At 43.8% G+C, this 23,909-nt stretch overlaps 1 protein-coding gene and 1 pseudogene across 9 annotated transcripts in view; one reads left to right on the top strand and one right to left on the bottom strand.

Annotated features, from left to right (window-relative positions):
• The window catches only part of RAF1 (Raf-1 proto-oncogene, serine/threonine kinase), a 91,141-nt gene that overhangs the window by 18,734 nt on the left and 48,498 nt on the right, over positions 1-23,909 (top strand). For 2 of the 9 annotated variants that reach the window (XM_070051085.1, XM_070051088.1), the window contains exon 3: positions 21,312-21,373. The exons of 5 other annotated variants lie outside the window; for them this stretch is intronic. Coding sequence is in view for 2 of the 4 variants with exons in the window: in XM_070051090.1 (XP_069907191.1) it covers positions 15,774-15,855 (82 nt within the window). In the remaining 2 variants the exon portion in view is untranslated. Of the gene's footprint in view, positions 1-15,338; positions 15,856-21,311; positions 21,374-23,909 lie in introns of those variants that run through there. 2 more of the 9 variants (XM_070051090.1, XM_070051083.1) reach the window with 1 other exon arrangement.
• On the bottom strand, positions 9,590-10,004 carry LOC108177165 (large ribosomal subunit protein mL42 pseudogene; annotated as a pseudogene).

Genomic DNA, 23,909 nt, shown 5'->3' on the forward strand with positions numbered 1-23,909 from the left:
TAAAAGATTTATTTATTTAATTTGAAAGGCAGAATTACAGTGGTGAGGGGAGAACAAGTGCTTCCACCCTCTGTTCACTCCCCAAATGACCACCATAGCCCAAGCTGGGACAGGCTAAAGCCAGGATCCTGTAACTCCATCTTGAGCCATCTTGTACTGCTTTCCCAAGGTGCATTAACAGGGAGTTGCATCCGAAGCTGTACCACAAGGCTGACTCACTGCTTCTGGAGTCTTATAGATTCATTATACTATGAGGTAATCAAAACTGAGTAGACATAAATCTTTGGCCTGGTCTTCTGATGAGAATGGCTATTTGAGGAGCTGGCATTGTGGTGTAGCTGGTAAAGCACTGCCTGTGATATCGGCATCCCATGTGGATGCTGGTTTGCTTCCCAGTTGCTGCACTTCTGACCCAGCTCTCTGCTGATGGCCTGGGGAAAGCCCTGAAGATGGCCCAGGTGTATAGGCCTCTGCCACCAAGTGAGAGATCTGGATGAAGCTCCTGGGTTTGGCCTTGCCCAGTACTATCCATCGCAGCTGCAGCCATCTGGGGAGTGAACCAGTGCATGCATGATGGATTCATTTTCTCTCTCTTTCTCTTTCAAAATAAATAAGTATTTAAAAAAAAAAAAGAGTGGCTATTGGACTCATAAAATAATATATTTAGTTTTATTTCATTCCTGTTTTTCCTCTATACTTTTGTAATCCTCTCATTGATTAGACATTGCAGTGTTAAAATATTTTAGTTGTAAAATTATTTATTATAGCTAATAGAACTATTTTTACATATAAAATGTCCATTTTACTTTATATATTTCTCTTAAGCATCAAGTAGCTTAAGTTGTACATGGCATTTGATTTATTTTCTCTTAGTATTATATGATGTCTTGTATCTCCTGTCCTTGAGAAATCAGAAGCTTTTAGAAGAAATAACAAACCCATACAGAGATTTTCCAAAAGTTGTATTGGTTAATTACAGGATTTAGGAGTGTGTTGATGTCTTTTACAGGTTCTGAGTTATAGACTAATAGGTAAAGCATCTTAGATTGTCCCATATAGGCTCTGCAAATGCGCTCTTTAAGAATCTGGAGACAGTTTGCCAAGAGCAAATTAATAAGATGGTGCATAGTCATATGGGGAAATATGTACCTCCCCAAATAATGTGAAACTTAAGTAAGATTTTTCACAATTGACTTGTACTTTGTAATGTTGTACTTCATTCTTGGAATATTGTTCAGTAGTGGTTAAGAGCTTTAGGCATTGAACTTAAAAATACCCAGGTTGGAGATTGAAGTGCTATTCAGAAGAGTTTGTAGGTACTGTAATCAGTGGAACTGTTGTATAACAAATCATAAAAGTAGGTAACATTTACTGTCTCAGGCTAACAGTATGTGCTTCCCATGTGATATTTAATCTTACATATTAAAAAGTATGCCAGGGGCTGCCGTTATGGTGTAGTGGGTAAAGCCACCACCTGCAATGTTGGCTTCCCATATGGGTGCCAGTTGAGTCCTGGGTGCTTCACTCCAGTCCAGCTCCCTGCTAATTGCCTGGGAAAAGCAGCAACAGATGACCCAAATGTTTGGGCTCCTTACCCATGTGGGAGATCAGATTAAGCTCTGGCTTTGGCTTGGCCCAACCCTTGTCCTTTTGGCCATCTGGGGAGTGAACCAGCAGATGGAATAGCTCTTTATCTCTGTCTCTCACTCTCTATGTATAACTGTTCCTTCCTCCCCTCCTCTCTCCTTCCTCCCCTCCTCTCTCCTTCCTCCCCTCCTCTCTCCTTCCTTCCCTTCCCTTCCCCTTCCCCTTCCGCTTCCCTTCCCTTCCTTTCCTGTTAGAGAGAGAAGGAGAGACAGAGAGAGAGGCCTTCCATCCTCTGGTTAACTCCCCAGCCAGCCACAATGGCTGGAGCTGTGCTGGTCTGAAACCAGGAGCCAGGAGCTTCCTCCGGGTCTCCTATGAGGATGCAGAGGCCCAAGGACTTGGGCCACCTTCTACTGCTTTCCCAGGCCACAGCAGAGAGCTGGGTCAAAAGTGGAGCAGCTGGAACTCGAACCAGCGCCCATTTGGGATGCTGGCACTGCAGGAGGCAGCTTTACTTGCTATGCCACAGTGCCAGCCCCGAGGTTTTGTTTTTTTAACCCACATTTATTATCAATTCAGAGGAGAAAATTTGGGGAATGAAGATGGAGAATGACTTTAAAAGAAGTTTGTGGAATATTCATTTTATTTTTCTTAAGTCCTTACCCATTTGCTGCATATTATAATACTAGCTGCATGAATAAAAGATTATATTTTTTGTATGTGCTATATCATTTAATGGATAAGAAAGGCCTGGTTTAAAAAATCATGGGACATGGGGCTGGCGCTGTGGCTTAGAGGGTAAAGCCACCGCCTGCAGTGCCGGCATCCCATATGGGTGCCGGTTCGAGTCCCGGGTGCTGTACTTCCAATGCAGCTCTCTGCTATGGCCTGGGAGAGCAGTGAAGAATGGTCCCAGTCCTTGGGCCCCTGCACCTGCATGGGAGACACAGAAGAGGCTCCTAGCTCCTGGCTTCGAATTGTCCCAGCTCCAACTGGTGAGGACATACTGGGGAGTGAACCAGCAGATGGAGGACCTCTCTATCTCTCTGCCTCTGCCTCTAACTCTGCTTTCAAATAAATAAATAAATAAATCTTAAAAAAAAAAAAAAAAAGGCGTGGGACTTTTTTTTTTTTTTTTTTTTTTTAACATTTATTGGACCCAGTGCTGTGGCACAGCAGGCTAAAGCCCCAGCCTGCAGCGCTGGCATCCCATATGGACGCCAGTTCGAGTCCCAACTGCTCTTCTTCCAATCTAGCTCCCTGCTATGGCCTGGAAAAGCAGTAGAAGATGACCCAAGTCCTTGGGTCCCTGCACCTGTGTGGGAGACCTGGAAGAAGCTCCTGGCTCCTGGCTTCAGATCAGCTCACCTCTGGCTGTTGCGGTCATTTGGGGAGTGAACCAATGGAATGGAAGACTTCTCTATGGCTCTGCCTCTCTCTCTGTAACTCTGTCTTTCAAATAAATAAAATAAATCTTTAAAAAAAAAAAGATTTATTTGAAAGAGTTAAAGAGACAGGCAAGAGGCAGAAAGAGAGAGAGGTCTTCTATCCACTGGTTATCTGTTATCTTTTGAAATCAATCACGTGAAACTACAGAATTAGCAAATGTCTGAAATCTGTGTGTAAAACATATATTAGCTTCAATTTAAAACTAATTTTTAGTGTGCCACTCAGTCTTTTTAAAAAAAAAGGGAAAAAAATCTCCAAAGATAGACTTAGATCATTCTTTAACAAAGGAAACTGTTCGTTTTAACTTTATACCCATCCCACACTAGTTTCAAAGCATATCATTTGATTGTCTTGGTTGTAACATTTCTAAGATGAGATTTTGTATTTCTCTCCCATAACTTTTGGTTATCAGAAAACCAGTGCTTTCCTTTATTGAAGGAATTTGGTTCTGCTGATGTTGTTGTATCCCTTCCAGTATTTTTCACTCTCATCTTTGCTTCTGGAGGCATTTCCTGTGGTTCACCATCTTTATTAAAAGCCACTGCTACTGAGAGGGTTTTTGAAGAAGGAGTTGGAACAGTTTCTGTAGGCTTATTGACACAATTTTGATGATATGGCTGATGCTTTATTTGACAGCTGACTGCCCATGGTAGATCCAAACAGAGATCTTTGTAGGTTTTGTTGGGAGGTCTTCGCTTCTCAGCGCTGTGTCTGAGGTTTCCCCTCCATTTCTCTGGTGGCTCCAGCTTGCTGCTTTTTGGGCTTCTCCACTGTTTGGCTTCTGATCCAGCTTCCTCTTATTGCTTAAGGGAAGCAGCGGAATATGGCCTACGTGCTTGGGCCCCTGCTACCCATGTAGGAGATCAGGCTGGAGTGCCTGGCCTGGAACTGGCTGTTGGCAGCCATCTGGGGAGTGAATGAGTACATGGAAGATGGGTCTGTCTCTGGCTCCCTTGCCATGTTCCCTTTGTATCTTTCCCTTTGCCTCTCAAATAAATAAGAAGATGTTTTAAAAAAAATAAAAATGAACAGCTCTCTGTAATCAGTCCTTTGGAAAGGTTGAGTGAAAGCTCTAGTGTCTTTTTTTTATTTTTATTTTTTTAAGATTTATCTGTTTATTTATTTGAAAGGTAAAGCAGAGCATTAGAGAGAGGGGGATGGAGATTTATCATCTGCTGGTTCACTCGCCAAATGTCCAGCAAGGACCAGGCCAGGCCCAAGCCAGGAGCCAGGAACTCCATCTGATCTCTCACATGGGTGTTAGGGGCCCAAGCATGTGGGACATCATCTGCTGCCTTCCTAGGTGTATTCGCAAGAAGCTGGATCAGCAGCAGAGCATCTGGGACTTGAACCTGCATTGCAACATTGGATGCCACCATCCTAAGCCATGGTTCAACACTCTGTGCCACATCATCAGCCCCTAATGTGGTCTTTATCTCCAGAAATTGGGAGAATAGAATTTGATGTTTGGTGCAGCTGTTAGGATTTTTGCTTGGGATGTCTGCATCCAATATTTGATTTGAGTTCTGGCTCTGCTCCAAATTACAGCTTCCTGCTAATAAGAACCCTGGGAGGCAGCAGGTGATGATGTCCTAAGTAATGAGAGACCTGTTACAGACCCAGATTGAGTTGCAGGCTCCTGGCTTCTGCTGGCCCAGTCCCGGCTGTTAGAGGCATTTGGGGAGTGAATCAGCAGATAGAAGATCTGTCGGTCTCTGTGCCTTTTAAATAAATAGAAATGGAGTAGCGTTTCGAGTCAAACATTTATGCGTTTGTTTGGGCTTTAATGTGAGAAATGTGTTAGGACTCAAGTCACTTTAAAATGATACCCTAAGTACTGGTAATTAGATTTTAATAATTATAATCTTACCTGATTTGACTTGTCCTGAAGCTTCTTAATAGTACTTTTTGTGTGTGCTGTTCCCTAACAGTATTGTACTTGCAAGGTAATCATGCTTTCTTATTTTTTACATTGTGTGGTAAACTCAGAAAGAAGAACTTAACACAGAACTCTCCCAGGGTTTTTGAAACCTTATTTTGTTTTCTGACTTGTACTTCTAGAGATGCTTCTGAATGCAATAATTCACTGAAATTATTTATAGAACTGGGTCACAGATTGAGAAGACTGAAACAAATGTGTTGAATTCAAAATGCCTTTGTCACAAGCTAGAATACTTTGGGATTATGAGCATCAGAATAAGTTATTCAAGTATCTTCTGTATTACATCTCATCAATTATTTAGGAATTATACTGCAAAATAAACATAGTATGGCCTGTATTTACTGCTCTCTTTCTTTGATCCTTAATGTGTTTGTATACTCAGTAGTATTCCTACCTGCTGTAACCTGCCTGTCAGCCACATGGTGCGTCTTTGTGTGGAGCGAAGCATTAGGATTGTGGGAACAGTGCTCACAAGGCTGCAGGCTCTCTGGAAAGACAGTACACCTTTTTTCCTTAGCCAACAAAATACTTGTGACTTTTCTACTGTTGCTGGAGGGTTGAAACCAGTGACTGTTACTCTTGGCTTTCCGTTTGGTTTATTGACTGAGGACATACGTGCGATATTAAGGGTAGGACTTGTGTCTTACTGTACCAGTGTTTAGACTTTTAGAAAGATTATCAATCTTCTTGAAAGTGTGGGAGATGAATAAAATGACCTTTTGCTGTGTTCCTCCTTTCCCTTAGCTGTCTTTCATTGCTTTTTTCCTACTAGGTGTATAGCAGAAAACTCAATAGTTCTGTTTGCATTTTGTTAATGAAAATCTTGAAGAAAACAATCTTGATTTTTAAAAATAAGAATTTACTACGAAAGTTGATTTTCTTAAAATTCCTATAGTTTCAATTTATTTGATAGTTGAAAAATGTATTTTGAATCATAGTAGCTAGTCAGTTAGCTGTGACCTATAAAACTTGTTGACGTTCAGCAGTTTCTTGTTTTTATTTGTTGAGAAATGACCTCATCCTTTAATTAAAATGAGGAAGTATTCTTTGAGCTACAACATTATGGCAGATGGTATTGGGCCCATAGCACATTCCCACAAAATGGAGCACTGCTCTGTGATTTTAGAATACTTTGCAATCATAATGTGAATATTGATTGAAACAATGACAGGATTTTATGTATTTGCTTGATTCTTCAAAATGATTGGTTTAATGGTTGGCATCTCATGTATAAAGAATATTTTAGATTAACATGTAGTATTCTAAACTACAACTAACATTACATGGTTATGCTTAAGAAGGCATTGTGGGCCGGCGCTGCGGCTCATTAGGCTAATCCTCCGCCTGTGGCGCCAGCACACCAGGTTCTAGTCCTGGTTGGGGTGCTAGATTCTGTCCCTCTTGCTTCTCTTCCAGTCTAGTTCTCTGCTGTGGCCCTGGAGGGCAGTGGAGGATGGCCCAAGTGCTTGGACCCTACACCTGCATGGGAGACTGGGAGGAAGCACCTGGCTCCTGGCTTCGGATAGGCGCAGTGCGCCAGCCGTAGTGGCCATTTAGGGGGTGAACCAACGGAAAAAGGAAGGCCTTTCTCTCTCTCTCTCTCTCTCTCTCTCTCTCTCTCTCACTGTCTAACTCTGCCTGTCCCAAAAAAAAAAAAAAAAGAAGAAGGCATTTGTGTTTTGGGACAAGTCTCAGATATTTGGGAATTGTTAATTCCTGAAAACTGAACCATTTCTCTTCCATATATGAAGTCATGTCCCTATATGTTCTTTTGCATTCTATGTGAGCTTAAGTATGTTTAAAATTTTTCTCCTATATTTCTTGAGTAGGAACAATGTGGTTTAAAACTACTTTTTACTTTGCAAAGTGTCTGTTTAGGACAAATTTAGTGTGTGTATGTAGGAGATGTGTATAGTTTAGTGTGACAGACCAAGTGAACATTAAGAATGGTACTTATTCTATGTTTTATTGTTTATTTATTCACTTTATTTGAATGGTAGAGAGTGAGGGAGACAGATGACAGACAGATTGCGATCTCCCACTGGCTGATTCACTTTTCAAATGCCTGCAACTACAGAGGTTGGGCCAGGCCAGGAGCAAGGAACCTAATCCAGGTCTCCCACATGTGTGGCAGGGAACCCAGCTGCTTGAGTCATTGCCTGCTGCCTCCCAGTGTCAGATAAGCAGGAAGCTGGATTTGGAAATAGAGCCGGTACTGGAACCCAGACACTCTGATATGGAATTCGGGCTACCAAGCTGTGCTTTAACCATTTCACCAAATGCCAAAACCCCTGGTTTGTTGTTTTTGTCTTAATGTAAAACAACTGCTATGAAGGGAAATGCCAAATGGTAGAAAATCAAACTTTGGAATTCTAAAATAGAATTCCATAATGGCTTTAGTTGGGTATTTTTTTTTAAGATTTATTTATTTATTTGAAAGTCCTGAGTTGCACAGAGAAAGAGAGGCAGAGAGAGAGAGGTCTTCAATCCGTTGGTTCACACTCTAGTTGACCACAACAGCCAGAGCTGGGCTGATCTGAAGCCAGGAGCTTCTTATGAGTCTCCAACATGGGTGCAGAGGCCCAAGGACTTGAGCCATCTTCTTCTGCTTTCCCAGGCCATAGCAGAGAGCTGGATCTGAAATGGAGCAGCTGAGACTTGAACTGGCGCCCACATGGGATGCTGGCATTGCAGGCGGCTTTACCCGCTACACTACACCACAGCGCTGGTCCCTAGTTGGCTACTGTTAAGTAAAATTCATAGGAAGCCATTGTTTTTGGACTAACCTCTTGTGTCGGGCCCCACCAGACCAAACCAAATCAGGATCCAGCCGCTTGGTCAGACTTAACTCTGAAATGGCCAAGTTTTCAAGCAAAGTAAAAATCGAACTCAGGAGACTCCTAGCTCATCAGTTAATAAGGGTCTAGTATACCTGAGCCAGCATAATGAAGATACCTCCTCTGTGTTAACCCTGTAAAGTAACTTTGAAACAGCCAGTCCGCTGTTGTCAGTTTGTTTTCCTGAGCTCTTTTCTGCCCATAAAACCAACCTCTGCTTAGCCATTGAAGTACTCATTCTGTTTTATGGAATGAAGTTTTTGCCTGATTGTAGAATTGCAAATGAAAGTCAGTTAAAATATTTAAGCTGAATTTTTACAATTGTGTCTCTTGACAGTATTTTCAGTTGGTTTTGACTGGAATTTGTATGATAAACTATTATGACTTTAATGGTCTGCCAGTCAGCAGTTACATTGTGCTGATTCTGCAGTTTTTCTAATGTAGCTTCTTAACATAGTGTGGGTCATAAATGAATATACTGGTGATTTTTGTTAGAATTCACCATTTGCCAGACTGCCTATGTTTGTTACTCCTTCAGGAAATCTATTCTAAGGACTTAGTGTGTTAGACATTTTTAAAAAAAATATTTATTTTATTTAAAAGGCAGAGTTACAGGGAGGCAGAGGGGGAGAGAGAGAGAGAATACTCTTACATTCACTGGTTCACTCCCCAGATGGTTGCAATGGCCAGAGATATACCAATCCAAAGGCAAGAGTCAGGAACTTCTTCTGGGTCTCCTATGCGGGTACAGGAACCCAAGGACTTGGGCCATCTTCTACTGCTTTCCCAGGCCACAGCAGAGAGCTGGATCAGAAGTGGATCAGCTGGGACTTGAACCGGCGCCCATGTGGGATGCTGGTACTGCAGGTGGCAGCTTTACCTGCTATGCCACAGCGCTGGCCCCATGCTGGACAGTCTTAAAGGTAGCGTGGTATGCCGAAAGAAATGATTGAGTAGACAAATATCTAATATAATTTCAAAAGGTGACAAATTATTACAAAAACCATAAAACTGAGTAATGAGAGAAAACTGATGGATTAGAATGCAGTTGAAGAAGGTGATCAGGGGAGCTTGCATTTGAGGACTAACATGAGTGAGTAGAAACAGGATTGACAAGAAGTGAGCTAGCAACAAGATTAGTATGACAGAAATAAAGTGAATAAGAGAGAGAGAGAGAGAGAGAGGAAGGAGATAAAGTAGAGAAAGGGAGATGGAGGTCAAGTTCAAGCATTTGAGGGGCCAGTGCTGTGGCATACCGGGTGAGACTGCAGCACCAGTTCAAGTCCCATTGTTGCGCTTCTTACCCAACTCCCTGCCATGGCCGGAGAAAGCAGTGGAAGATGGCTCAGGTCCTTGGGCTCCTGCACTCGCGTGGGGGACCCAGAGGAAGCTCCTGGCTTCAGGGATTGGCTCAGCTCCAGCGGTTCTAGCCATCTGGGGAGTGAACCAGTGAATGGAGGACCTCTCTTTTTGTTCCTGTCTCTCCTTCTCTGTAACTCTGCCTTTCAAATGAATACATAAATAAATCTAAAAAAAAAAAAAAAAGAATTTGACATTTATTTTGAATGTATTGAGGAATGAACTAGAGGATTTTAGTGGAAGAGTAATATGACCAAATATGTGTGTGTGTGTGTGTGTGTGTGTTTTACAATGAAAGGGTATTTAATGATTATTTTACTATATAACATATAGGGAGTAGGTACCAGATTGCATTTTCTCATATGGAAAATGAGGCACAGGATAACATTCCTCTTTGATTACAAGAACCTCAGTATCATCTGTCCCTTGCAGGATCCAGTTTCTTAGGACGTCTGTGATAATGCCCATGAGGATACCAGTGGTGCTTACTAGTAAAGGACGTTTTGCTAAGTTGTTCTGTCATGGGTCCTTGCTCACAGTGTTCACTTTTTTCTGCCAGTCTGATTTGCAGCACTTGATCATGTGTTTCTTCATTATTAAGTACAGGATCTGGATGAGGGATCGGTTTGTGTGTTTGTATGGAATGTCCGCAGAAGGGTGAGAGCATAGTGTTGTCCTGCCATCTGATGTCAAAGCAAGCTCTGCTTTGCAATTACATCATCTGGAAGAGGAGACTATGTAGATTTATGGCAAACACAATATAAAGCTCCATTTTAGTTTGGAGATAAATGTTTCAAGATAGTTCTTTTTTGTTTTGTTTTTTTGGACATGCAGAATTAGACAGAGAGAGAGAGAGAGAGAGAGAGAGAGAAAGGTCTTCCTTTTCCGTTGGTTCACCCCCCAAATGGCTGCTACGGCCGACGCGCTGTGCTGATCCAAAAACAGGAGCCAGGTGCTTCCTCCTGGTCTCCCATGTGGGTGCAGGGCCCAAGCACTTGGGCCATCTTCCACTGCCTTCCTGGGCCACAGCAGAGAGCTGGACTGGAAGAGAGGCAACTGGGACAGAATCCGGCACCCTGACTGGGACTAGAACCCGGGATGCTGGCGCCGCAGGTGGAGGGTTACCCTAGTGAGCCGCGGCGCCAGCCAAGATAGTTTTTTTTTAATACCATACATTTCATTGCTGCTGCCGCCATGGTGTATCAAGATGCTGTTTATCAGCTGGAATGAAAAAAGATGCTTTGAAGAAAACTGCTTTCAAAATCTGCTTCTAGGCACACCAGTTTTGTTCCGCTAGAGTGCCATCTTGTTCTAATCCAAATACGTTTTAAGTTGGTACTGCTCTTTAGACAATTAGATTTAGAGGGATGGGAATGAGCCTAGTGACATTTAGAGTAAACTAGGCAAGAGATGATGGTGGCTTAGGTTAGATTGGTTAGGGTTAGGCTAAAGTGGTTGGTTAACTTTTAAGGAGGAGCTGACAGGACATGATGGTTGATTGAATGTGGTGGTAGATGAGGAATATAATCCAAGGATAATGTCTAGGTTACTTCATTATTTATTGAGAAGCATTTTTATGTTATCATTAATAATAGTAATATGCATTAAATTCCCACCATGTGCCAGATATTGAGTTTGTTATTTTATTTTTAATTAATTTATTTATTTGAAAGAGTTACAAAGAGAAGGTGAGGCAGAGAGAGAGAGGTCTTCCATCCACTGGTTCACTCCCCAAATGGCCGCAGCGGCAGGAGCTGCGCCAGTCCAAAGCCAGGAGCCAGAAGCTTCTTCCGGGTCTCCCACGTGGGTGCAGGGGCCCAAGGGATTTGGGCAATCCTCAAGTGCTTTCCCAGGCCATAGCAGAAAGCTGGATTGGAAGTGGAGTAGCCGGGACTCAAACCAGTGCCTCACTGGGATGCCGGTAATGCAAGCAGTGACTTTACCGGCTATGCCACAACGCCGGCCCCTATTCTTTGGTTTTTATTTACTTCTCATGGTATTTTAAAATGTAGTCATGGCTGGCGCCGTGGCTCACTTGGCTAATCCTCCACCTGTGGCACCAGCATCCCGGGTTCTAGTCCTGGTTGGGGTACTAGTCCGGTTGCTCCTCTTCCAGTCCAGCTCTCTGCTGTGGCCCAGGAAGGCAGTGGAGGATGGCCCAAGTGCTTGGGTCCCTGCACCTGCATGGGAGACCGGGAGGCCGTGGTGTCCATTAGGGGAGTGAACCAACGGAAAGACCTTTCTCTCTGTCTGTCTCTCTCTCACTGTCTATAACTCTTGTCTGTCTCTCTCTCTCGCTGTCTAACTCTGCCTGGCAAAAAAAAAAAAAAAAATAGTCGTGCTCATTTTATAAATGATAGAGATGTGTCGTGGTTTGCCTCGGTTCATATGGCCATGAAGATTGTTCAGGTACAGATCTCTTTGCAAAGTATGTGCTCGGTTCAGTTAGCCATTGAAAACTCTGCTTAGCAATCTACTAAGAATGAACTAGTTATACAGATGTTAACAAATTTGAGTTACTGCTGTTGTGAAGTTTTATACAGTTTTATGTTAAGAAAACTGCTATATAGTGTATGTGGGTTTATAGTCCAACTGTGTAGGAGAACCTTGATTACTTGAATGTTGAATTTCTGATAGCCTTAATCTCCTGGCAATAGCCTGTAAGTTCTCAGTAGGCTAGGTCCCTAGGCCTTTTCTCTTCCTTTTGTCCTTTTACACATGTTCTTGTTTGATAATCATGTTTGATTATCTGTATTTTTCAAAGCAGGCTGTCAATGGCAAATTTAGAGTCAGAAATAGCGCTGGCAACCAGAGTGCAAAAATGGCAGAAATACAAAGGAGACACAGGGCCATGTTGTCTTGTGATATCTGTCGTAACTTTTTTTTTTTTTTTTTTAAGATTTATTTATTGATTTGAAAGGCAGAGTTACAGAGAGGCAGAGGGAGAGACAGGTCTTCCATCCGATGGTTCACTCCCCAGTTGGCTGCAACGATCCGAAGCCAGGAGCTAGGAGCTAGGAGCTTCTTCTGGGTCTCCCATGTGGGTTCAGGAGCCCAAGGACTTGGACTATCTTCTACTGCTTTCCCAAGCCATAGTAGAGAGCTGGATCAGAAGTGGAGCAGTCCTTACTAGAACAAGTGCCCTTGTGGGATTCCAGCACTGCAGGTGGCTGCTTTACCTGCTGCGCCACAGCGCCAGCTCCCAGTGACTTGTTTATAGTAGAATGGGTAATTGGTCACAGAGCCTGGATTCAAACTCAGATAAAGCAAATTATGTGGATTTTTTAGTTTTGTCCTTATCTGAGATTAAGAAAATCTACCTCAAAGTTATATGAATTCAATGAAATATAGCATATAAACATCTAGCTTAAGCTTTGGCTTAGATTAGATGCTTAAAAACATGCTGGATTTGTAAAAAATCTGTCAAGTCTTCCTGTTTTCTATTATAAATCATATTTCATCTTACGGAAATTTTGCTTTCCTGATCCCAGGGACAGATGTGTTGAGGAAAACAAATGAGAAAACTTTAGGCATCATTTTCCCTTACCTGCTTAGGAGGCTGCATCCTTTGAAGGATTTTACCCTTAGATTTACCAAAGAGTAGATTCATAAGGGCTTAGAAAGACCCATCTTGCTTGTGTGGTTGGGTGTTCCATAAATATATATTTTTTAAAGATTTATTTATTTATTTGAAAGAGTTAACACACAGGAGAGGCAGAGAGAGAGAGAGAGAGAGGTCTTCTATCTGATGGTTCACTCCCCAGTTGGCCGCTATGGCCAGAGCTGTGGCCAGGAGCCAGGAGCCTCCTTGGGGTCTCCCACGCGCGTGCAGGGGTCCAAGGACTTGGGCCATCTTTTACTACTTGCCCAGAGCACAGCAGAGAGCTGGATCAGAAGTGGAGCAGTTGCGACTCAAAATGGCTTACAAATGGGATGCCGGCACTGCAGGTGGCGGCTTTACCAGCTATGCCACAGCACGGGTCCTAGTGTATAAATATTGAAGTTAAATTTTGGTTATAACATTTAAGAGTATACACAGCAGGCTAATAGATTGCTCTCCAAGCTCCTTACTTTAATCCATTGACATTGTTAATTTCACCTGTAAAGCAGTGTTGGTGGACTTCTGTTTGTTTTCTTCCTTTCATGGTAACTCCACTCAATATTTTCTCTGGGAAACTGTTGACTCTCATTCCCTGTTACATGGTCATTCAGACTGAATGAGACTGACTTCATCCTTAAGTTCCAATTATCTTAAACCAGTCTGCAAAGCTCAGTTATTTGGACATAGTGATTTGCTTACAGGGACCCACTGAACTCCAACGAAATGTGAGGCCCTGTTTATGTTATCCTTGTTCCAAAGTGCTTCCCTGGAAAATGCTGAGGGTAACTCTAGACTTAGATTAAGATGTGTCTTGCCTCCAGATTTGCTTGTAGTCTCCCAAGTTGTGACTTGGAGTAGGGATTGCTGTCTTTTTACTGAAGCAGACATCAAAGTAGGCAGAGACGAGATTACTAAAGAATTGGTACGGGCGCTGTGGCTTAGTTGGTTAAGCCGCCTGTGGGGAGCAACTGGGAGCAACTCGGACTAGACTAAGTTACTGGAATTAAGACTTATTCTATGCATCTGCTGTCCTACAATATGGCACTGGGAGAGGAGGAAACAGCTTCTACACAGCTGCCTCCAGTTCAACCAATAAACAGCAGGAGCTGCTCCTGATTGGAGGAGAGCAGCGTACTCGGCGTGTGGGTAGCAGAGTTGGGATTGGTGGAAGAGGACTATAAAGGAGGAGAGAGACAACATGCACCAAGAACATCTATCTGAAGGAACACCTGTGCAGCCCCCGAGAGAGCCGGCCAGCGGTGTGCCGCTCCCCCGTGAGCGGCGGAAGTGGGGAAAGTGGCAGGGGGAACCGCCCTTCCACGGAGGTGAAAGGGTCGGTAGCCAACTTGGGAAGAACCAGCAGCAAACCCGGGGAGGGCCGAGCAGACAAAAGAACAGCGCAGGGTCCTGTGTCATTCCTCCGTGAAGAGGGGGAGCGACAGCCGCCGCCTGCATATGGGCACTGGTTCTAATCCTGGCTGCTCTACTTCCAATCCAGCTCTCTGCTATGGCCTGGAAAGCAGTAGAAGATGGCCCAAGTCCTTGGGCCCCTGCACCCATGTGGAAGACCCAGAGGAAGCTGCTGGCTCCTGGCTTTAGAACTGCGGAGTGAACCAGTGGATGGAAGACCTCTGTGTCTCTTTCTGCCTCTCCTTATTCACTCTCACCATTTTATTTTTGATTTGTGAGGCGGAGTGAGTGAGCCTGAGCATTCACTAGCTCTCAGGTCTGCTGATTGACTTCTCTGAATCTTAATACAGGGCCTGGGCCGGGTTGAACTGGGAGCTGGATGTCAGTCCAGGTCTCCATGTGGGTGGCAGGAACTCAGTTACTTGAGCCCATCATCACTGTCTCTCAGGGTTTGAGTTAGTAGAAAGGTGCAGTCAGTAGTTGGAGTTGGGATTCAGATGCAGACATCTTAACTGCTGGCCCACGTGCTTGCCCTGGGATCAGCCTTTCTGAAGCTCTGACTTAGCTCTGACTTAGGATTGTCAGCAAAATTATCAATGCGAGTAGAAGGGAAATACCCTCTGTCTTTCATAATTTAAAAAGTTAAAACTCCATGATGCTTTTCTCAGATTTTTTGAAAATTATGAAAGTGTGACAGAGAACATGTGCATGTGCCTGGCAATGATTGTCCCCCAACTCCCTCCTTGGGCTCCCCAGTCTGCTGGTTCATTCACCAAATGCTCTCAGTGGCTGGGGCAGGGCTGTCTGAAAGCGAACTCTCGCTCATGGGTGGTGGGAACTCATCTCTGCCTCCCATGGTTTGCATTAATAGGAAACTGGAGTCAGGAGCCAGAGCCAGGCATAGAACCCAAGGGACAAGGGGACCTTAACCCACCTTTCAGGGAATTTATTAAATGAATAAGTCGAAAGAAAGGAATACTTGGGATATAGGAAACAGGACATCCAATACAGGAAAGAAGTGAAGGAAATCCCCGGAAGGCCAGTGGAAGTCAATTCCTATACAGGTATACAATTGGGCACAAGAATCCTCAGGGCTGGCACTGTGGCATATTGGGTTAAAGCCCTGGCTTGAAGTGCCGGCATCCCATATGGGCGCTGGTTCTAGTCCCGGCTGCTCCATTTCTGATTCAGCTCTCTGCTATGGCCTGGGAAAGCAGTAGAAGATGGCCCAAGTCCTTGGGCCCCTGCACCCATGTGGGGGACCCAGAGGCAGCTCCTGGCTCCTGACTTCAGATTGGCGCAGCTCTGGCCATTATGGCCATCTGGGGAGTGAACCAACGGATGGAAGATCTCTCTTTTTGTCTCTGCCTCTCTCTCTCTGTAACTCTTTCAAATAAGTAAAATCTTAAAAAAAAAAAAAAAAAAAGAATCCTGAACACATCCAGGCATTCCCCCTGCCTGGATGTGTTTGGTTTGTTTTTTTTTTTTTTGTTTTTGTTTTTGTTTTTTACTTTGGAAATTTATATTTATTAAATGAAAGTTGAAAAAAATTATAAATGACATTCAAAAACATTTAAAAAATAAAAAGATGTGGATCCCCACAGACTTTGCGAGGTACTCGGGACAGAGTGTATCATCGCAGCCCCCTTCCAGCGCACACGTCAGTGGCGGTAAGTACATCCACACGGTCCCTGCCGTTACCACCATCTCCAGGCCTGGTCTGTGTCCCAAACCGAAACTCTGCTCCTGAACCAGGAAGTCCCCGTTCCTCTCTGCAGTCCCTTTGTGTGTCTGCATTTGACTGCTCTGAGTCCCTCACAGACGTGCAGTCACACACTGACTCTTGTGTCTGGCTTACTTCACTTAGCATGATCTCTTCAGTGTTCGTCCGTTTTGTAGCAAGCGTCAGAATTTCATTCCTTCTTACGGCTAAATTCCATTCTAAGTATATAGTACTTTTTTTTTTTTAAATCCATTGATGGACCCTTTCTTGGAATCTCAACAATATTCACCTAAAGGATGGCCTTTTCTTGAGTGAGAGGAAATGGACCATAACTTAAAAATATTACATGATGATAGTCCCTTTAAGTATACTCCCTTCCTTGTGGAGGCGGTATAGAGACTTATGCTGAGTCTTGAGATAGTCCAAGTGATTGGAAATGTGAATAAAACAGTCTGGTAGCATAGTGTTTCCCAAAGCATGGGACATGTATTACTGATATTTACAAAATGATTTTAGGGGATATTTTGGGAGCATGACAGAAACTAACTGAATCAATCTGATAAGGATTTAAAGGAGAAAGACTCAGTTTTCTGCTAACATTTTGTTTTACTTTAGTTTTATTAATTTATTTGAAAGGCAGAGTTAGTTAGAGAGCATTGTTGTCATAGGCCATGTTGGTTCCATGCATATTATTGCCCTGGAAGACGTGCCAGTGGGCAAAATGTGGAGGTAGTGTCGCTCCCCGTCTTCGTGGAGGAACGACACAGGACCCTGCGCTGTTCTTTTGTCTGCTCGGCCCTCCCCGGGTTTGCTGCTGGTTCTTCCTGGGTTGGCTGCCGTCCCTTCCACCTCCGTGGAAGGGCGGTTCCCCCTGGCCACTTTCCCCACTTCCGCAGGGGAGCGGCACACCGCCGGCCGGCTGGCTCTCTCGGGGGCTGCACAGGTGTTCCTTCAGATAGATGTTCTTGGTGCATGTTGTCTCTCTCCTCCTTTATAGTCCTCTTCCGCCAATCCCAACTCGGCTGCCCACACGCCGAGTACGCTGCTCTCCTCCAATCAGGAGCAGGATCAGCTCCTGGAGGTCATCACTCAAGTTGGCCAGAGGCAGCTGCGTAGAAGCTGTTTTCTCCTCTCCCAGCGCCATATTGTGGGAGAGCAGATGCATAGAACAAGTCTTAATTCCAGTAACTCAGTCTAGTCCGAGTTGCTCCCAGTTGCTCCCCACAGGTAGAAGATAGGGCCATTGATGATCCTGACCCTTTGTGTCTTTGGTTGTTGTTTTTTAAGATTTATTTATTTCTTTGAAAGCCAAAGTGACATAAAGAAACAGTAGACAGGAGGAGAGGGAGAAAGGGTTGGTCGGTTGGGTGAGAGGTAAGAGATAATTCCCATCCCCTGGCTCATGCTTTGAATGGCCACAGTAGTCAGGTTTGGGTAAGGCTGTAGCCATGGACTATGTGCTTGTCTTTCACAAGGGTGACGGTAGCCCAAGCACTTCTTGTGCTGCCTCTCAGGTATATTAACAGGAAGCTGGATCAGAAGTGGAGTAGCGGGGACTTAAACCAGCAGTTTGATGCTGGCATCACAAGCAGCAGATTAACTCTGTGCCACAACCCTGATCCCTGTATCTTGGTTTTTAATAAAAAGTTCAAAATGTAAAAGCAAAATTTTCTAATTTAAAATAGATCGAACGTTTAGAGAGGCTTGTGTTGTGGTGTGGTAGGTTAAGCTGCTGTCTGCAATGCTGGCATCCCGTGTGGGTGCCAACTGGACAGTGCCAGTGGCTCCTCTGCTGACCCAGCTCCCTGTGAATGTGCCTGGGGAAGCAGTGGAAAATGGCCCAATAACTTGAGCCCCTGCAACCCACCTGGGAAAGCTGGATGGAGTTTTCTCATTCTGGAATTTGACTTGATCTAATGCCAGTTGTTGTGGTCATTTGGGGAAAGAACTAGTGGATGGAAGATCTGCCTGTCTCTTTTTCTCTGTCACTGTTTGTATTACCAAGTGATACATACTGTGCATAACTGAATGTGCTGTCTTTTGTGTGACTGGCAGTCCGTGTGCATTTACGGTGGCATCATCACAAACACCTGAGTAAAGTCTTGCTGCGGGACTTTCTAACATGGCTATTACGTCACTAGGTGGTAGGAATGTTTCAGCTCCATTGCACTCTTCTTTTTTTTTTTTTTTTGAAAGCTTTTATATAATAAATTTCATAGGTACAGCTTTTTAGAATATAGCAGTCCTTCCCCCCATGCCTGCCCTCCCACCTCCATTCCCCTCCCCCCTCCTGCTCCCTCTCCCATCTCATTCTTCATTAAGATTCATTTTTAATTATCTTTATATACAAAAGATCAGCTCTATACTAAGTAAGGATTTCAACAGTTTGCACCCATTCAGACATACAAAGTATAAAGTACTGTTTGAATACTAGTTTTACTGTTAATTCTCATAGTACAACTCATTAAGGGCAGAGGTCCTACATGGGGAGCAAGTGCATAGTGACTCCTGTTGTTGATTTAACAATTGACACTCTTGGGGGCTGGTGCTGTGGCGCAGCGTGTTAATGCCCTGGCCTGAAACGCTGGTATCCCATATGGGCGCCAGTTCGAGACCCGGCTGCTCCACTTCTAATCCAGCTCTCTGCTATGGCCTGGGATAGCAATAGAAGATGACCCAAGTACTTGGGCTCCTGCACCTTCGTGGGAGACCCAGAGGAAGCTCCTGGCTCCTGGCTTTGAATTGGCACAGCTCTGGCTGTTGCGGCCAGTTGGCGAGTGAACCATCAAATGGAAGACCTCTCTCTGTCTCTCCTCTCTCTGTGTAACTCTGACTTTCAAATAAATAAATAAATCTCTTAAAAAAAAAAAAAAAAAAAAAAAAAAGCCTGGAAGAAGCTTCTGGCTTCATATAGGCCCAGCTCCAGCCATGGCGGCCATTTGGGGAGAGACCCAGCAAATGGAAGACCTTTCTCTCTCTCTCTCTCTCTCTCTCTCTCTCTCTCTACCTCTTAAATAAATAAATAAAATCTTTAAAAAAAATGTCGTTTTAAGCTTCAAAGGATAGCGTCAAGGAAGTAAAAAGATAACCCAAAGAGTGGGGGAAAATACTTGCAAATCTGATAAGGTGCTTGTTTCTAGAAAATAGATTTTCTTTCTATAGAATATAGAAGAACTCTTTATAAGTAAATACTAAAAAATAAAAGTAAAGGGCTGGCATTGTGGCATACTAGGTAAATTCTCCACCTTTGGCACTGTATCCCGTATGGGTGCCTGTTCAGGTTCCGGCTATTCCAGTTCTAATCCACTTCCCTGCTTATGGCCTGGGAGAGCAGTGGAAGATGGTCCAAGTGCTTTGGCCCCTGCACCCAGATGGGAGACCTAGAAAAAACTCTTGGCTCCTGGCTTTGGATTGTCTCAGCTCTGGCTGTTGTGACCATTTGGGAAATGAACTAGCGGATGAAAGACCTCCCTCTCTCTGTCTCACCCTTTCTCTGTCTATAACTTTGCCTCTCAAATAAATAAATTAAAAAAAATACAAATTACCCCAACTTGAAACTAGGCAAAGGGTTTGAATGGACGTTTTTCAAAAAAGATAATTTGTCAGTTTGAACATAAAAAGATGCCCAGCATCACTAATCATTAGGCAAATGCAAATAAAAATCACAATGAGATATAATATTGTACTATTAGCATGGCTTTTAAAAAAAAAAAAAAAGAAAATGAGATATTGGCAAGGGTGTGGAAAACTTTAATGGGAACTCTTGTGTATCTTTAGTGAGAGAGTAAAATGATGAAGCTGCTATGAAAATGATATGGTAGTTCCTCAAAAGATTAAAAATAGAATTATAATTATGACCCAGTAATTCTACTTCAGGGTGTACACCCAAATGAAGTGAAAGCAGGAACTCAAATATATTGTACACCCATGTTTATAGCAGCATTATTCACAGTAGCTAAAAGAGGCAAACAGCCCAAGTGCCCTTCAGTAGATGAATGGGTAAGCAAAATGTGGTCTATAATGTAGAAAGGAATATTATTCGGCATTAAAAAGAAAGGATGTTCTGGCACATGCTACCACATAGATAAACCTTGAGGATATGCTAAAGGAAATTAGCCAGTCACAAAAAGACAAATATTATATAATTCCACTTATATAGTACTAGAGTATTCGGATTTGTAGACACATAAAGTAGAATAGTCATTGCCAGGGGCTGGGAGTTCAGTGGGAACAGAGTTTCAGTTTGGGAAGGTGAAAAAATTTTGGAGATGAAAGGTGGTGATGGTGGTACAACAGTGTGAAAATAAATGTCAGTGAACTGTATACTTAAAAATGGTTAAAATCATAAATTTTATTATTTGTATATTTTACCACAGTAATAATTTTAAAAGGAAGTCTCTGGTTGCCTAAACCTACTGTGTTGTTTAAAAAAAAAAAATTGATCTTTAGAAGTCAAAAGTCGGGCCGGCGCCGCGGCTCACTAGGCTAATCCTCCGCCTAGCGGCGCCGGCACACCGGGTTCTAGTCCCGGTTGGGGCGCCGGATTCTGTCCCGGTTGCCCCTCTTCCAGGCCAGCTCTCTGCTGTGGCCCGGGAGTGCAGTGGAGGATGGCCCAAGTGCTTGGGCCCTGCACCCCATGGGAGACCAGGAAAGGCACCTGGCTCCTGGCTCCTGCCATCGGATCAGCGCAGTGCGCCGGCCGCGGCGGCCATTGGAGGGTGAACCAACGGCAAAGGAAGACCTTTCTCTCTGTTTCTCTCTCACTGTCCACTCTGCCTGTATAAAAAAAAAATAAATAAATAAAAAGAAGTCAAAAGTCACTATAGGCACTGGAGAGACCCACACATATCATCTGTGTCAGTGACTTCACAGGAGTGAGGGTGGATAGGACTAGTTCTATTCCCAACTTGAAATCTTGGAGACTCTTGTAGACTTAAAACATAATTTTAAAAAAAAGATTCTCTGGTTATTTTTAGTATTTGCAAATAAAATCTAGCAGTTGGTTTTTTGACCTCCCAGAAGCCTTCCCAGAACAATAAAATATATCAGCCTTCTCTGTGGACTGAAATTGTAGGAGTTCCAGGTGGAATCAATGGTTATCAAGATCTTAGAACAGTATTAGAATAGTATAGCAGCATTATTTACAGTTAAATGGTTGAAACAGCCCAAATGTCCACCACAAGGTGAATGGATTGAATATGGTACGTCCACACAAGGGACTAGCACTTGGTCATAAAGGAATGAAGTACTGGTAAACAGTCTCCCCTCATTTGGAGGAGATGGATTCTGAGATGCCCCTGGGGATGTCTGAAACGTTCTATCATGTGCTGTGGCCATAACTTTTGCAGTTGGAGGTACTACAGCAAAAGAATGAATTTCTTTTCCTTCTTCACAATTTTACAGATGGTTTGTACTTAGATCTTAGATCTTCCTCAAGGAAAGAACTTTTCACCCTCTCACTTAAAGTAAGTACTTTTGTGGATTGCTTTGACATATCCACATCACCAGCAACACTCACTGTCTTGTGCTTTGGGGCCATTATTAATTAAATTTTATTTGATTAAGTAAAATTAAAGTTATTTGAACACAAACCCTGCAGTAGAGTTACAGCTGATTTGATATATATCTGGCAGGTAGCATATACAGTGTGGGTATGCACTGTGTATGTCCTGGAAGAGATGGTATGTATTGCTTATTTGGAATTTTCTTTTAATATTTGTGTACCATAGGTAACCACATGTAACTGAATCATGGGAAGTAAAACTGTGGTTAAGAGCTGTTTTAAAGGTAGGCATCTGGCACAGCAGTTAAGTGACCAGTAAGAATGCTTATATCTCAGATTAAAGTGCCTGGGTTCAGAGGTCAGCTCTACTGGTATCCATATGGGATGCCAGCACTGCATGTGGTAGCTTTACCCACTACACCACAGCACCAGCCCCATCTAACTTACTTCCAGTGTACCCCATTGAAGGCAGGGGATGACGGCTCAAGTACTTGGGTTCCTGTATTTCATGTGAGAGACCTAGATTGAGTTTCTAGTTCCTGGCTTCAGACAGGCCCAGCCCTGGCTGTTTTGGGCATGTGGGGGAATGAACCAGCAGATGGAAGATTTCCTCCCTCTTCTACCCCCTGTCTTTCTCTGTCTCTCTACTTTTCGAGTAAAAATTTAAAAAGAAATACATCTATTTTTTTAAATTTTATTTTTAAAAGTTTATTTTTGAAAGAGAAGAAGAGGGAGAGAGAGAGAGAGAAAGAAAGAGAGGTCTTTTATCCACTAGTTCACTCTCAATTGGCCACAGTGGCCAGAGCTGTCGAAGCCAGGAGCCAGGAGCTTCTTCCGGGTCTCCCATGCGGATGTAGGGGCCCAAGGAATTGGGCCATACTCTACTGCTTTCCCAGACCATAGTAGAGAGCTGAATCAGAAATGGAGCAGCTAGAACTTGAACTGGTGGCCATGTGGGATGCTGTCATGCAAGTGGCGGCTTTATCTGCTATGCCACAGCTCCAGTCCTGAAATACATCTTTCTTTCTTTCTTTCTTTTTTTTTAATTATTTATTTGAATGGCAGAGTTGGAGGGAGAGGTAGGCAGAGAGAGAGAGAGAGAGTGTTTGATCTAGTGTTTCACGCCTCAAATGGCCACACCAACTGGGGCTGTGCCAGGCCTAAGTCAGGAGCCAGGAGTTTTGTTAGCAGCTTTACCCACTGTGCCGCAATGCTGGCTCTCATCCATTTTTTTTTTTTTAAGAGATTTTCTAGTCTGTTTTCTATTTATGTAAAAGAACACATGAAAGGCCGGTGCCGTGGCTCAATAGGCTAATCCTCCACCTTGCGGCGCCGGCACACCGGGTTCTAGTCCCGGTTGGGGCGCCGGATTCTGTCCCGGTTGCCCCTCTTCCAGGCCAGCTCTCTGCTATGGCCAGGGAGTGCAGTGGAGGATGGCCCAGGTGCTTGGGCCCTGCACCCCATGGGAGACCAGGAAAAGCACCTGGCTCCTGGCTCCTGCCATCGGATCAGCGCGGTGCGCCGGCTGCAGCGGCGGCCATTGGAGGGTGAACCAACGGCAAAGGAAGACCTTTCTCTCTCTGTCTCTCTCTCTCACTGTCCACTCTGCCTGTCAAAAATAAAAAAAAAAAAAAAAAAAAGAAAAGAAAAAAAAAAACACATGAAAAAGGGTCATTTGTAAAGGATAGAAGTTTAGTTGGGCTTATGGTTCTGGATAACCTCAAAGGCTGAGTGTGGTACTAGTATCTGCTTGCTTCTGGTGAGGGTCTTGTGCTGCTGCAAGTCATGGAGGAAAGCAGAAGGGATGCAGGTGCATGTCAAAGAGACAAAACAGAAGGGGCTGCCTTGGTTTAAAAAACAACCTGCTCTGATAACTAATTCAGTCCCACAAGAGAACTCCCTGAGAAAGGCAAACATTTACTTTTTATTTATTTGAAAGGTACAATCACACACACACACACACACACACACAGAGAGAGAGAGAGAGAGAGAGAGAGAGAGAGAATCTTCCATCAGCTGGTTTACTCCCCAAATGGTCCCAATAATCAGTACTGAGTCAGGCTGAAGCCTGGAGCCAGGCGTTTTATGTGAGTCTCCCGCTTGCGTGAAGGGGACCAAGCACTTAGGCCATCTCCTGCTGCTTTCTCAGATGCATTTGCAGGGAACTGGATTGGAGGTGGAACAGGGAACAGCTGGGTCTTGAACCGGGGCCCATATGAGATACTGGTGTTGCAGGTGGAGGCTTTTAACCTGTACCACAGTGCCAGCCCCCCTAATCACCTCTTAAATTCTTTACCTCAAAATGCCACCATCATGGCAATTAAATTTCATCATGAGTTTTTTTAAATTTTGTGTTTTTTTGACAGGCAGAGTTAGACAGTGAGAGAGAGAGAGACCAAGAGAAAGGTCTTCCTTTTCCGTTGGTTCACCCCCCAAATGGCCACTACAGCCGGCGTGCTGCACCGATCCGAAGACAGGAGCCAGGTGCTTCCTCCTTG

The sequence above is a fragment of the Oryctolagus cuniculus genome, chromosome 10 (genome assembly GCF_964237555.1).
Source record: "Oryctolagus cuniculus chromosome 10, mOryCun1.1, whole genome shotgun sequence".
Classification (NCBI taxonomy): Eukaryota; Metazoa; Chordata; class Mammalia; order Lagomorpha; family Leporidae; genus Oryctolagus; species Oryctolagus cuniculus.